At 47.0% G+C, this 14,368-nt stretch overlaps 1 protein-coding gene across 14 annotated transcripts in view; it reads left to right on the forward strand.

The window, feature by feature from the left end:
- The window catches only part of ZNF462 (zinc finger protein 462), a 144,985-nt gene that overhangs the window by 75,587 nt on the left and 55,030 nt on the right, over positions 1–14,368 (forward strand). For all 14 annotated transcript variants that reach the window (XM_059657569.1, XM_059657563.1, XM_059657562.1 and 11 more), the window contains one exon: positions 3,568–3,759. In XM_059657569.1, the coding sequence (XP_059513552.1) occupies positions 3,568–3,759 (192 nt within the window). The remainder of the gene's footprint in view (positions 1–3,567; positions 3,760–14,368) is intronic.

The following is a 14,368-nucleotide window of genomic DNA, read 5'->3' on the forward strand; positions in this document are numbered from 1 at the left end:
GATGGGGGATAATCAGAACTCAGCCCCGAGAGAAAAGAGGCGTGAGGTAGGAAAGGCGGTAGGTGTGGGTGGGGGGGCCTGGGGATGTCTCCATGACCTTCTCAGTCACTCTCAGAACCCCAACGCAGCAGCAGCCTGCGTGTGACCCTCTCAGAGGTTTTGACAACCTCAGAGGAACTCACATCAAACCCAAAGGGAAATTGGGGAAATGAGGCCTCAGGATACCCAGCTATACTATCAGATTCTTTCCGAAGTCCAGTCTCCTCCCTGAGTTTCCTGGGCTGAGGTATTTAGATTCTAGTTTGAAAATTTGCAGACAGCTGGAATTCTTCTCGTTTTTTGGCTCCCCTTGTGTGGTTATAAAACCCACCGAGACCCCGAGTCCTGCCTTCCTTTTGCCATCTCCCCATTGCCTGTGGAAATACATTCTTGTCTCTCTGCTGTCTCCTCCTGAGTGTTGGGTCCCGTTGAACTGGCTCAATGCAGTAAAGCTACTGAAGGCTTCCAGATGCCCTGGGCCCCTGGAAGGAGGCAGAGGGGTGGGGGTGAGGGGGTGAGGCCTGGGACAGGGAGATTAGCCAAATGGGCTTGTCTCTATCTGTTAGTATTTTTATATCTCCAGGAAAATTCCACTGAAGTTCATGGAGTGACAGGCTCCAGGGTTCAAGCCATTCTTTTCTAACTGTACATTCTAAATGATTCAGCTGGGACCCTTTCTGGTGTGTTTCCCATAGGCCTCCGCCTGGTCAGAAGTACTTTCACAGTGGGAGTGGGTAAAGGATTCTGCCTGTAGGAAGGGCTTTGAAGGGTGCCAGAGGCTGCACACTGGCTTCAGGGCACTGAGCGGAAGTATATGTTCCTGGAGCTGGCGAGCAGACTGGCCTCTGTGCTCACTGGTTGGAGAGAAGGAAGCATCCAGAGGGAGAGAGAGTGGGAGCGGTGTAATTAAGCTCTCCGTGCACCTGGGAGCCCTGGTGTCCACAAGTGGCCCTTAGCCACTGACAGTGGCCCGGCTAAGGGAGAGCCAGTACATTTTGCAAAGGACTGTTGACTCATCTTGTCTGCTGTAGATGGATTATTTTAAAGGATAAAGAGTCGTGTAGATGAACCAAGTAACCTGGATTTGAATTCTCTCTTCAGTTGGACTATTTACAACCACTAAATAAAGTTCATCAACCAAAGAATTTGTATGCATATATGCATAACCCGTGGACACAGACAATAGGGTGCTGAAGGCCTGGGGCGGGGATGGAGGCAGGCTAGAAGAGGTCAATGGGGGGGGGGGGGGCATAGAGGGGGTTATATGTAATGCTCTCAACAATAAAGATTTTTTTAAAAAGTTGAAAAATGGAATCAGGAGAGCAGTGGTATTATATATAATGTAATATAATAATTGTAATAATGCAATAATTAAGACAAGAATAAACTCCATGTTTTGAGTACTCACAACTATAAACCTACCTTTGCCCCACCCTATATATGTAATATATACATATAATGTGTATATATTATATATATGTACATATATATATTACTTATACAGGTAATAGTAGTAAATCCCATTGCTCATGGCCCAGCATTACCCTGTAACTCCTAGGTAACTATGGGGGGACAATTGATGGATGTTCTGTTTGTTTGGATCCTCTGGCCTCTTTGAATGTCTGTTCTGCCTTGGGCTGTAGCATGTATAAATCAAGGTTAGTTTCAAGACTTTCTTGGAAATGCAAGCTCTGGGGTCATCAGTGGTGAAAAGGAGACTTAACACAGAACTTGGGATGCAGGGTCACCTCACATGTGAAACCATCGGGTGGCAGGCGGCAGCCCTCTGCTGGGTGAAGCGAGGGCAGAGTTTTACCTTCCAGTTCCTGCTTCACCCGGAGACATCAGCTCCGTCCTCAGCTGTTCCCACTGGCCCAGAGAACCGTCACAACCAGAAAGCCATTCTTCTCTCATTCCTTTACTTCCTCCTCCCTCATCTCCTCTGGCTTTTAAATTTCACTTAAAAATAAATTTTAAAAATACATGTTTACAGAAAATTTGAAAATGAGTGAAATATAGTCAGTCGTTCATGATCTTATTATCTCAAGACCACTGTAGTTAACATGTTTTTTTAAATAATGTTTTCATTAATTTTAGGAAGAGGGAGAGAAACATCAATGATGAAAGAGAATCACAGATTGGTTGCCTCCCGCACGCCCTCTACTGGGGATCGAGCCCACAACCCCAGCAGGTGGCCTGAGTAGAAATTGAACCATGATCTCCTAGTTCAGCAGGTCCGTGAGGTCTGAAAGGTTGGCAACCGCTATCCTAATTCATGGGTCAACACTCAACCACTGAGCCACACCAGCCAGGCAGCTGTTGTTAACATTTGATTGTTTTTCCTTTCAACCATTTCCTCTATAATTATTTTTAACAATTGTGGTTATAATTTAATCTAAAAGATATTATGCCTTCCTATTTATTTTTCAAGTACTTTATTTTCCTATGTTGTTTAAGAAAATGATAATTCATCAAGAAGATAGGGCCACATTTACTTAATCATTTCTCTATGGTTGGAAATTTAGGTTGTTTCATCTTTTTTAAGCATAAATGCATGTTTATTTCTAAATAAAGCTTTCTATGTACTAAAGGATATTTCCTTAATGTAAACTCTCAGAAGTGGAATTACTGCATTATAGGCATGAACATCCAAAGCCTATTGTTCTAAAAAGCAAAATTGCTTTCTGAGGTGATTGTACCAGGGTAACATAACATAAGCTTGCCCATTTCACACCCTCGCTTCTGAAAATGCAGTTAATTGGAAAACTGACTTAGGGCAAAGGTAAGTCATACTCTAATTTAATTTAGTCCTAGTGATTCGTCCTGCATTTCAGTGGTATAAAAATAATTAAAAGGAAAATTCTTATTTTAACTGAAATATCCTGTTTATTGAAGAAGATGGAGCTATACACACACAGAGACATATTCATATGTAGACCCATATCTCTTTCAGTTTTAAAAAAAGTGACTTGTTTTTACCCATTTCTGTGTTATTGATACAGAGGGAAATGGGGTTTTATGCTGAGGCTTGTGAATTGGCCCAGAAAACAAAACAAAGCCCACTGTAGGGTGAGTGGAGTAGGGAGGTGTGGAGTCAGAGAGGAAGTGGTGAATGAAGCCAGCACAGTGGGCTCGCACGGAGGGACGGGTGATGGAAAGCCACCCACAGGCCCTGGAAGGAGAATTGGGCGTGTTATTTCCTGATGACGACAGAAGGGCAGCCTAGACTGGGAAGCGTTTCTGGTGGGGGCATCGTAGACGTTCGGTTTGGCTCCCTGCGGAGGAACAGCCCATAGGCCCCTCCACGCGATTAGAGCGTGAAATGGAAAGGAGCCGGTCGCATGAATACGGAGCTCCTCGAGGGGTTCAGTCCGGAAGAGAGCAGTGGCTGGGGGATGGGCGGGGGTTGGTCTGTGCACGTCTTAGACCCCGAAGCTCGGGACACTCCTCCATCGAGTGATTAACCGTGTTCTGGTCTCCACCCCACCTGTGCCCTCCTTGCCCCTTTGTCCCTGGTCCATCTCCCAGGTGAACATGCCTACAAGTGTTCTTGGTGCTCATTCTCCACCATGACAATCAGCCAGTTAAAGGAACACTCCCTCAAGGTCCACGGGAAAGCCCTGACGCTGCCCAGGCCGCGGATCGTCAGCCTGCTCTCCTCACACAACCACCACTCCGCCCAGAAAGCCACCTCGGCTGAAGAAGTGGAAGACTCCAATGGTAACGTGGGCTGCCCAGCCAGAGCTAACCCCGTGGGTGGAGGTGGGCTGGGGGTCATTGCCAATCCTTCTTTCTAGAAGGAAATCTTCGGCAAAAACATGGAGGTTCAAGTGAAGGAAGAAACGTGAAAGGGTTGAAACTAGAAATTGGAGTTGGGCCCCGGCCGATTCTTTGGTGGTTAGAACATCTGGCCTGCTGACCGAAGGGTACCGGGTTCGATTCTGATCAAGGGCATGTACCTGCGTTACAGGCTCAATCCCCGGCCCTGGTCAAGTTGCATGCGTGAGGCAACCAATCTATGTGTGTCTCTCACATCGATGTTTCTCTCCTTCTCCCTCCCTCTCCTTTACTCTCTCTAAGAATCAATGGAAAAAATATCCTCAATATTAACAACAACAAAAAAATGAGATTGGAGTTGGAAGGTGTTGGGAAGTCGGGAGTGTGTGTTGGTGCTGACATGTGTGAGCTTTGCTTGTGGCAAGAGCACCGTGTGAGGGATGGGTTAGTGTTGGTTCTTTCACTGTTTGGGAGCAAGAAAGAGGATGGGATACCGGACAGATGTATTTCTTTGTTGACTTGTTTATATTCTGTCTTGTTCTAAAGCAATACATGTGTATTTTGAAGTGTTTGGGGTATGAGATATGTAAGCTAACGACACAGAATTCAGGGTAGGAATGGAAAGGGTGAATGGGTGGGGCGAATATGTCTGATTGGATCACAAGCTGCTTTAGGGGTAAGGCAGTGATTTTCATGTAGCTGAAGGGTGTTGGCAATGTAACCAAAGCTGTAGGGGAGGCAGGGAGGGAAGGAGGGAGGGAGCAAAGGGATCGATTGTTTTGGTCACAGCAGGAAACAAAAGTGTCTTGATGACTTGGCTCCCCTCCGGTGAGTGAGAATCAGGTACTTAGGAGAGGAGGACGTCTGAGAAGGACAGGACACCTTAGAGCTGCTCTCTTCCAGGTCCCTCCACAGCCCAGATTCCTTCCACAGCATCTCCAGTACCCAGTTATCTCCCACCCGCTTGAGTACCAGGTCGGGAAACAGGCTGTTGCCCAGGGTCTGCTGTGACATTCTTGGGAGGAGCTTGGTGGACTAGAAAGTTCATGGGGTCTTGGGAACAAAGGCTTGGCTTTGAATCTTACGTCTCTCAATGCCAGTTGTGTTTTCCTGGGCCATCTTAGCGTTCTGTACTCCCATATGAAATTGGGTGGAGAGAACTGTTGACCTTGAGAGATTAATGAGAAAAGGTACAGTAATGAGAATGAGGTGAGATGCCTGATACAACATCTGACGCGTGGTTTCTATTTAATAAGTGGTCGTTTTGTTCCTGTGTTTCTCATCCTTTGATTGAAATTCTGGCTTTTGGGACCTTTTGTCAGAAGCATGAATTTGGGGTTATTTTTAATGTAAGGGTTTAAAAATGTTGACTCTTCGGGTAACCTGAAGATCTGACCGCCCAACATGTCCACATGGTCTCATTACTAGATCATTGAGGGGGTCAATGAGTGGTCTTTATTCCTGAGGTCTACAAGAAGACCGCTGTAGGAGGGGGAGGAGAGGTAACAGCTGCCTTCCTTGAGTTGGAGAACCTGAGAGCCTTTCCTTTGCAGACCATTAAACCCTGTGTCCCGCCCAGTAGCTTCTTCCTGGTATTCCTGTCTTAGAGCACTTCTCTTGAATCAAGCAGGTTTGTTATGATGATTGTGGCTTGCAATGGAGTGAGCATGCTCCCTCCTCCACTGTTGTGTAGTAGTTTAAAATGCAGGAGAAAACCCGTGTTGTTGCTTTCCAGGGAAAACTTACAGTCTCAACACCGGGGGCAGGGGCGAGGGCATGTGAAAGGGTACAGAAAATGCCCCCTTTGCACCTTGAGGTTCTGTGCGTTGGAAAAGACTGGTATGTTGCAACAAAGGGGAAAATACAGTTTCATGTACTAACATTTTTAGTGCGTTGTTTTCATCTGAAATGGAAACTACACCTGTGGAGCCTTTAGGGTGAAACTGATCCATTCAAACACCATTTCCTGCAAAGATTTTACCTGGGACACTTCTCTCAATGTCAGATCTTCCTTTGTCTTTCTCACTTGCAGGGTGGGTCTCCTCACAGGACACGGGAGTCCCACAGACCACTCACTGCATGGGGTGGACTAAGAAGAGTTAAGTTCAGGCAACTTCCTGAGTCTGTACTCTATATACTGATACCTGCAGCACTGTGCACAGAAGAATCAGAAATGAATAGAAGGCTGGGCTGGTGTGGCTCAGTGGTTGAGCATTGACCTATGAACCAGGAGGTCACAGTTCAATTCCCAGTCAGGGCACATGCCCAGGTTGCAGGCTCGATCCCCAGTGTGGGGGTGTGCAGGGGGCAGCCAATCAATGATTCTCCCTCATCACTGATGTTTTTATCGCTCTCTCCCTTCCTCTCTCGGAAGTCAATAAAAAATCAGGTATTTAAAAGGTAGTATCAGTACCTACATCTGAACTAATCAACGCTCAGCCAGGGACTTACCCTTTTTGTGGGTGATTTCAGGTTCTTGGAATCTAGACTAGGTTGGGGAGGGTGGTCACAGAGCCATGATGGCACGATATTGGTAACTCTGTGCAGCACAGAGAGCCTGTCTTGACTCAGCCACAGGTGGGTAATTTACAATAAATAGAAGTGGTGGGGTTCTTTTTGTACTGGTTTTAATATGTAAATAGCCAATACCAATGGGTCAGAAGTGATATATGTAATTTGATGAAAAAAAAAAAAAAAGACACACAAAAAACACCTTGATTAGAGGGTGGGGAAAACAGAAAGAAGGCATCGCGCGAATCGGCTCTTCTCGCCAATGAGTAATTCCGTGGAAAGAGAACTTTATAGTTTATTCAGTAAATGTTTTCTCGAATGCTTGCTATCTGTCTCGCATAGTTCTGGATGCTCAGGAGTGATGGAGGAGGTCGAAGGTGAGAAGGCTCTGGACTGGGGAGCCAGTGGTGGATCCCTGTCAGCGGCTAAGTCTGGGGGTGAGAAAACAGCTGTGGGGCTAGCTAGACAGAAGCCTGTAAATCACGCCTCGAATGGTGTTTGCAACACGCATATGAGATCCAACTGCACATTTTAATGGGGTGAAGCTGTGGGGCTATTGGCTCTCAGTGGAGGTTTCCCACACTGTGGATGCCAGGACACTGGCGAGCTGCAGGCCTGGGGGGAGCGGAGACCCATAAAACCAGGGAACTCACCACTGTGTCCTTGGCTTTCTGATTCCCCGGTGAGGGCTGTGAATCAAACGAGCTGACATGCTCGCTGCTATTTGCAGTTGTCAAATGCTTGCAGTCTTGAGCGCGAGCCAGTCTTCCCTGGCAGAAGGAAGCCGCCTGAGAAAGGTTCTCCCAGGGCCGCTCTCCCTCCCCACCCAGAGGGAGGCCTGCAGGGGCGCGAAGCTGAGAAGGGCCGGGACGCTGGAGGGGAGGTTTCGCCCCAGCCGCCTGGCCACACACCTGTTCTGTGCAGAAACAGGGCTCTTGGGCTCTGGGCTGTCCGTCTTGACAGGTTTCAGCAGCACGTGAGGGTCTTGTATGTTCTTCCTGATGGGTTGTTGGAAAGGAAAGCCACGGCCGTGTGGTGTGGGTCTTGTGTAGAGGATAATGGGAAATGACACGCCATCGCGATTCTAAACAGCGCGTTAAGGGGAAATCATAAGGTTGTCAGCCAGAGGAAGCGCTCGGCTCTGTTTGTGTTTACGGGGTCCCTCCTCCTGCCGTAAAAACACAGGGCTGGGTTCTGTCAGGGTTTTCCCACAGGTCTCTGCTAGCAGTACAGAGGAACACGCACGCACACACACACACACACAGGTCTCTGCTAGCATTACAGAGGAACACGCGCACACACACACACACACACACACACAGGTCTCTGCTAGCAGTACAGAGGAACGCACACACACACACACACACACACACACACACCTATAAAATAACCGAGAAACCAGACGTGTCGTTCAGTTGGGAGGTTTGTTTAGGTCTGAGAGGCAACGCAGTGCACGGACAGCGGATCATTAACTTAACAGCCAGGTCATTTATAAGAAGTCAGGCCAGTGGTGACGTTCCACCTCCTTACTCCCTCGTGTGCCCCCCCTCCCCCGCCCCGAAGAATAGGTTATTTTATTTCTCTTACCCACTTATGCTGTATGGAATGGTCTGCTCTAGGAAATAGCTACCGTGATGTGTTGAAAACAAAAAATGAGACCCTAGGACCAGCTGCAGATTAAATAAGGTGAATGAGTTTTTTCATTCACGTCCTGGGGAGCAGCCCAGGGAAGCAAGAACCCTGTTGTGACGCTGTCCCCTCTTTATTGTCTGTCTCAATACTGCCCACCCAGCGGGGGTGTCTTTGCTGTTATGATTAACAGGAGAATGTTCTAAGGTGCTTTGATATTGTGTGTGTGCGTGTGTGTGTGTGTGTGTGTGTATGTGTGTGTGTGAGAAAAGTTTTCTGTTATTCTCAGTTGGTTTTTCTATTCTAAACTCTAGCATAATATTTGCTACCAAACGCTATTTTTATCAAGACACCTCTCATCAAGGGACCACAGGCACTCCTTGTCATCCTGTCAGAGTCAAAGCCCTCTTCACGCACTCAGTTTGCCATGCAGGCACACCCCCCCGTTCCAGAGTGGCCACTCTGTCCCGGTACTTGCTGCCGCCAGTGTCCTCCTCCCGGTTTCTCCGCCTGGACTTGCAAAGGAGCTCTGCTGGGCGGTGGGAGAATTTCCTCCCCGTCGGCTTCTCTCTCCGAGACTCGACTCGCGCTTTCGCCGAAGAACAGCTTTTACTGCCTCTACGCGATTACCCTTTTACCTCTGGTCTCAGCTCCCTCTTTGTGCTTGTGGATATGCTATGGTTCCTGTCCCCTAATTTTCCGTTGGGGGCAGTTAGGTAGGGACTGACCGGGGACTTCTGGGAGACATCACAGTTTTTCATACAGTTCATGGCAGGGAGTGCTGGCATTTCTAAATCCACAGAACCCAGTTGCACCGGAGTAAGCTTATTGCATTGCCATTTGAGCAGCACGTTCCAGGATAACCAGTCCAAAGACGGGACCTGGGGGCCTGTTCTAACAGAAATCTTCTGACACATGGTCTGCCAAGAGGAAAAGGTCTTTCTTGACAAAGAACATTTTGGACGTTGGCGTTGTTCCCTGCATCGCGAGGCCTTGTGAGGAGCTGGGAAACTGAGGGCCGAGGCGGGTGGAAGTCTTCCCCGCTCAGAGGAGACAGCAGGTGCCGTGGGGCTCGACAGTGGTCACTGCCAGTGTGGTCACCTGGGAGCAGAGCCCCTTCTTGGAGCAAATGCACATGGTCATTGGCCCTGGAACAGGCTCCCTTGTTGTTTGTCTCTGTCCAAAAACCTACAGTGTTTGGTTGCAGTTCAGTCCACATTCATAGAAGCTCTTGCGTGAAACTGAACAACAAAACGGATAGATTAATGAAATTTCCGATTCTGCCTGACAATTTTACCCACTGGGATTTTAACTTAATATATTGGTTAGAAGGAGAGCTGTTTTATGAGATTTATCCTGGTCAATTTCTGCAAATCCTAAGTGAAGGATTGGAAAATTTTTTCTGTACAGGGTCAGATAGAAAATATTTTCAACTCTGAGCCGCATGGTCCGTGTTGCAGCAACTCAGCTGGGACTGTAATGTGAAAGCTGCCGTAAACACGGCGTGGTGGCATTCCAATAAAACTTCATGCACAGAGACAGGGAGGCCACATTCAGCCCTGGGCAGTATATCACTGACCTTTGCCAAAGATGATTGGAGGGGAAAAAGTACAGTGATACCCACGAAACTGTGGGTATAATAGACCTTTAATAAATGCCATTATAGACCTTTATATTTAACATGGGCACTACTCCCTTTTTATAATAAACTAGTGACCCGGTGCATGGATTCGTGCACATTGAAAGGAAATTAATTAGAAGGTAACCAGCAGGGCGCGACTGGGCCAGACGGCAGAACACGCCCTGGAGCCAACCTCCCATGGTCCCTCCCCGTCTGGCCGTACCTGGGGTGGCACTGTGGCTCAAAGGGCGTCTGCAGAGTGAGCGGGGTCCCTCTGGCAGGTGGGGTCCCTCAGCCTGGCCTGCGGGGATTGGGCCAAAACCGGCTCTCCGACATCCCCTGAGGGGTCCCGGAGTGCGAGAGGGCACTCTGCAAAGTTGCTGTTGTACAGGGTGTGGAATGCAAATGCAGGTGTGCAGTAAACCAGATTCGGGGCCCACAGTGCCCAGCAACAACATAACACACGGCCGAAGGTGGAATCTTGTGGCCCCGCAAGGAATTGGGCTCCCTCCTCTCTGGTTTCAGGGTGCATCACCCGAGAATCACCGCTGCCAAGTCACTGTCGCTCGGCAGCTCCTGTGTTGAGCATCTCCTGGTGGTCACGTCATAGTGACCAGTTGGATGGGCGGAGGGACACTTAGCATATTAGCCTTTTATGTATATAGATTTTCTTATTGATTTCAGAGAAGGAGGGAGAGGAAGAGAGACCTAGAAACATCAGTGATGAGAGAGAATCATTTATCAGCTGCCTCCTGCACGCCCCCTACTGAGGATTGAGCCTGCAACCCAGGCATGTGCCCCGACCGGAATTGAACTGTGACCTCCTGGTTCATAAGTCGACTCTCAACCACTGAGGCACACTGGCTGGGCACATGTGGACCACTCTTAGGTGTCACTCAACATGTAACTCGACCTGAATATGTTCTTTATTTTATATATGTAGGGAAGCGTTAGCATGTAAATTACATTTAAGCTTAAGAGAAACTGTTTTCTAAGAAATTATGTTGCGTCTAGCGCCAAACTACAAACTCATTTAACCTTGACTCTAGCAAAGCTAGACACTTAAAAATCAAGATCTGAAGTGCCTGCTTTTCAAAGAGAAGCTTTTCCGATTTCTAAATAGGTCAGACCGAAAACTCAGCCTTTACAAGGAGCCAATTAGTTGCAAGGGCATCAGACTTTCTACACAGGTGCCCACTGCAACCAGATTTCTCTTGGGGTGAGAGAAAGAAGAGGTGGTTTCTCTAAAAATGGCCATAATGAAATGGAAAGTCTCGAGTGAGTAGTTGTGTAGAGTACAAAGATGTACATAGTTCAGAGCACGTAGGCTACAAGGCATCATTTTAATGGCCGGACCAAGGCGTTTAATTGGTTCTGCTGATCTCCACATTATCTGACCGGAGAATGCTAACCTCCCCTTTTCGATACCCGAATTTCTACATTAAAATGTGATCTGGAGTTTATTTTCATGCTTATTAGGAAGATGGCATTTCTGCTCTAAAGACTTCGAGTTGGTAACGGCAGTGGTGCAGCGTGGCACAGGTGATTCTGCAGCCTCTGTTGGACGCCCAGACGTCTTCAGAGGTTGCCTTATTGGAATTTGTCTTCAGCAGCAAATGGGAAGCCTCCACAGTGGCCACCACCCTGACATTGACTATCACGTTATCTCTCCTTCCCAAGAAACCCAACTCCCTGAGATTTCTGGGGCTTTTTGAATTAGCCACAGTTTCATGTGCCAAGGATTAAAAAACATTGCAAGTGTAAGCTTTCCATGCCCTGGGAACTTAGTCAACTAACCATCTCCCTCTTCCCATGCCAAGAAAAACATTTGTTCATCAGAAATATAAGCATAGCCTTAGCCGGTGGATAGGGCATCGGCCTGCGGACTGAAGGGTTCCTGGTTCGATTCCGGTGAAGGGCATCATTGATGTTTCTGTCTCTCCCTCTACTTAAAAAAAATATAAGCCTATACTACCCAAGTCATTCAGAGCTAGTTTCTAGCAACGCTAGCGTTTGCTTCATAATTCCACGTCTGATAGTTTGCATCTCCTGCTTGAAGGTTACCTTTAAGTGTTCTGGAACCCCAGTTATGGGAAGTGGCTAAAAGGGAGAAGAAATCTATTCTTTAGCGGAAAATATATTCAGTTGTTAGTCAACTCATCTAAATGACTAATCTCGGTTCTTTTTGAAAGAATGTTCGCTTGTCTTCTCTTTGCCCCCCTCGAATTTTCTTTCCCTGGAACTGGAGCTAGATCATTGAGCTCAATTATATTTGTATGAAATTCCTCCGTTTTCTTGAGACTTCTTATGACTTCCTGGTCCTCTTCTCACTTTCAAATACTGTTCTGCATTAGAGGGTTTTACACGAGCAGAAAGGAGGTTTGGATTCGGGAGAGCTAGCGTGCAGGCGCTGTCACTGACAGGCATAGACCCTGGCATGGCCTTGCTGCAGGAGAGGCTGTGTCCTGGGCAAGATGACTGACTGTGTGCAAAAGAGGTTTTTTCAAAATGCTTTTATTGATTTTTAGAGAGAGAGGGATAGAGAGATAGAAACATTGATGAGAGAGAAACAGCAAAAGAATTTCTTTTAAGTGCTGAGCTGAAAAGAAGATGCCAGAAATTACCTTTTAGAAATAACTATCATTTATTTTTTAAAACAAGTCACCTGAGGTTTTATGGTATCTCCCAGAAAAGCATGTCCAAATCATGTACACATTTCGTTGTTAACGCATTCATAGTCCTAAATAATACCCTATGGAAAAACCCCACTGGTGGCGGTTAAATAAAAGCAGCGAGGTAAAAGAATGGCTAATGTTCAGGCCGTAGGATCTACTTGCCTTTTGCTGGGTTCAGTCCCTCACTGTTTACGCCCAGAAAGAGAGAGGCTCCTGCCATACGGGCTTTTCTCCTTTGCAAGCAGTTTCAGAGTCGTCAGGCTCAACCCAGAGGGCATGTTTGGCCCAGAGTGCAGGGCGGCTAAGGTTTTAGTTACCAGGACATTGCTGTCCGAGAAGTCATCCTGGGGCTAGGTTCTTGAGCTTCCTGGGAGCACAGCATATTCTTAGATGACTTGTGCAAGCCACGCTCCTTATGTCATCTTTATTTTCATGCACCGTGAGCCCTGCAAAGCTGCAGGGACAGCCACATGAAGCAGAGCAGGACCTTCTCAACCCTTCATCGAGGCCTTGATATTTTTGGCATTGCTGGTTATTTTTTCCTCCTCGACCAGAGTGAAACTCATCCATTCTGGTTTATTATAGGAATGCTGCGTCTGTTGAATCCCTGAGTGATAAAACTAAGCATTGTTTTGTTTTGTTTCTTAATTCTGCTGATTGCCTTCAATTTGTCATCTGGATCAGTATGTCTTATAAATCGGAGGGACAAATTATCAGTCACATTTAAGAGAGAAGGAAATTGAGCCCCTGAGGAATGAAATGATGAGTCCAAAGATCACGAAACACTTATGTGGTGGAGCCGGTCTAAATCCCAAGCCGTGTTGGGAGTGTCTGTGCCATCTCGTGGAAGACTCTCGGCAGAAGTACACACCCATAAGTGATCCACAGCCACTAGGGCACAGCCTCGTCTTTATGTTTGGGGATCCTGGAATTTTCCTTAGGAAACGAAAGCCAAGTTTTTACTGTGGGTTGATATTCTAGAGCTTAAGTTAATAGACCTACAGATGGTGTTAAGTTGTAAGAGCAGAGTAGACTGAAGTGAGAAATTGTGCATTTGGATTTTAATAATTGTAACCTTGGAGAAGAAAAGGGGTTGATGAGTCCCGGAGGGCTTCTTGGAAGAGGTGGAGCTCAGGCTGGGCCTTGGCGGGTGAGTAGGATTTTTACAGGGGCAGAAGAAGTCCACAACAGGTGGAAGTTAGTATCAGAAGTGAGCAAACTTACAGAAGAAGGGGTCTTGGAACAGCAAGGAGACCAGTCTGGCTAGAGGGGTGGGTGTGTAGGGAAGTTAGTGGGAGGACAGTCGGGGGGGGGGGGGCGCGGGGCGGTGAGGAGAGGTAGAGCCAGACAGGGTACTTGGTACCAGGAAGAAGCCTTTAGATTTGTTAAGCTGGCTGAACAAGGAAGACCAGCAGCAAGGTGCCTATTGCTTTAAGAGGTCGTGGGGTACTTTTGAGCTGGTATCCATAGGTCTTCAAGAATGAATTCATCTGTATGACATTCTGGAAAAGGCAAAACTATAGACAGTAAATAAAAAAGTAGTGGTTGCCAGGAGGTTTGGGGGAGGAATGAAAAGGAGGAGCATTTGGGGAGCATGGATTTCCTTGTATGACATTATAATGACGAATATATGTCATTACACATTTGTTCAAACCCATAGAATGTACAACATCAAGAACTCTAATGTAAACTGTGGACTTGGGGTGGTGATGTGTCAATGTAGGTTCATCAGTTGTAACAAATATGCCACTTTGGTGTGGATGCTGATAACGGGGGAGGCTGTGCATGTGGGGGCACGGGGTCTATGCGAAATCTCTGCACCTTCTGCTCAATATTATTGTGAACCTAAAGTTACTCTAAAAAATGAAGTCTATTAAAAGTAAACAAAAGAGACAAAAAAATAGTCATGGGTGGTAGTTACCCCTTTTAAGATGCTTCTATATATTTTCCTTCTGATTAGAAAAGTGATACCCGTTCGTGATTAAAGAACAGCTCTGTGGCACTGCCTAATAAAATGTAAGGGCTACCCATAATGCCAGCCTCTCTCTGAGCATCCACAATAATCCCTAGTAACCGTGTGCCCCGGAGGCACCTAGATGTCTTCTATGCATACACA

The sequence above is a fragment of the Myotis daubentonii genome, chromosome 11 (assembly GCF_963259705.1).
Source record: "Myotis daubentonii chromosome 11, mMyoDau2.1, whole genome shotgun sequence".
In the NCBI taxonomy this organism is placed as follows: Eukaryota; Metazoa; Chordata; class Mammalia; order Chiroptera; family Vespertilionidae; genus Myotis; species Myotis daubentonii.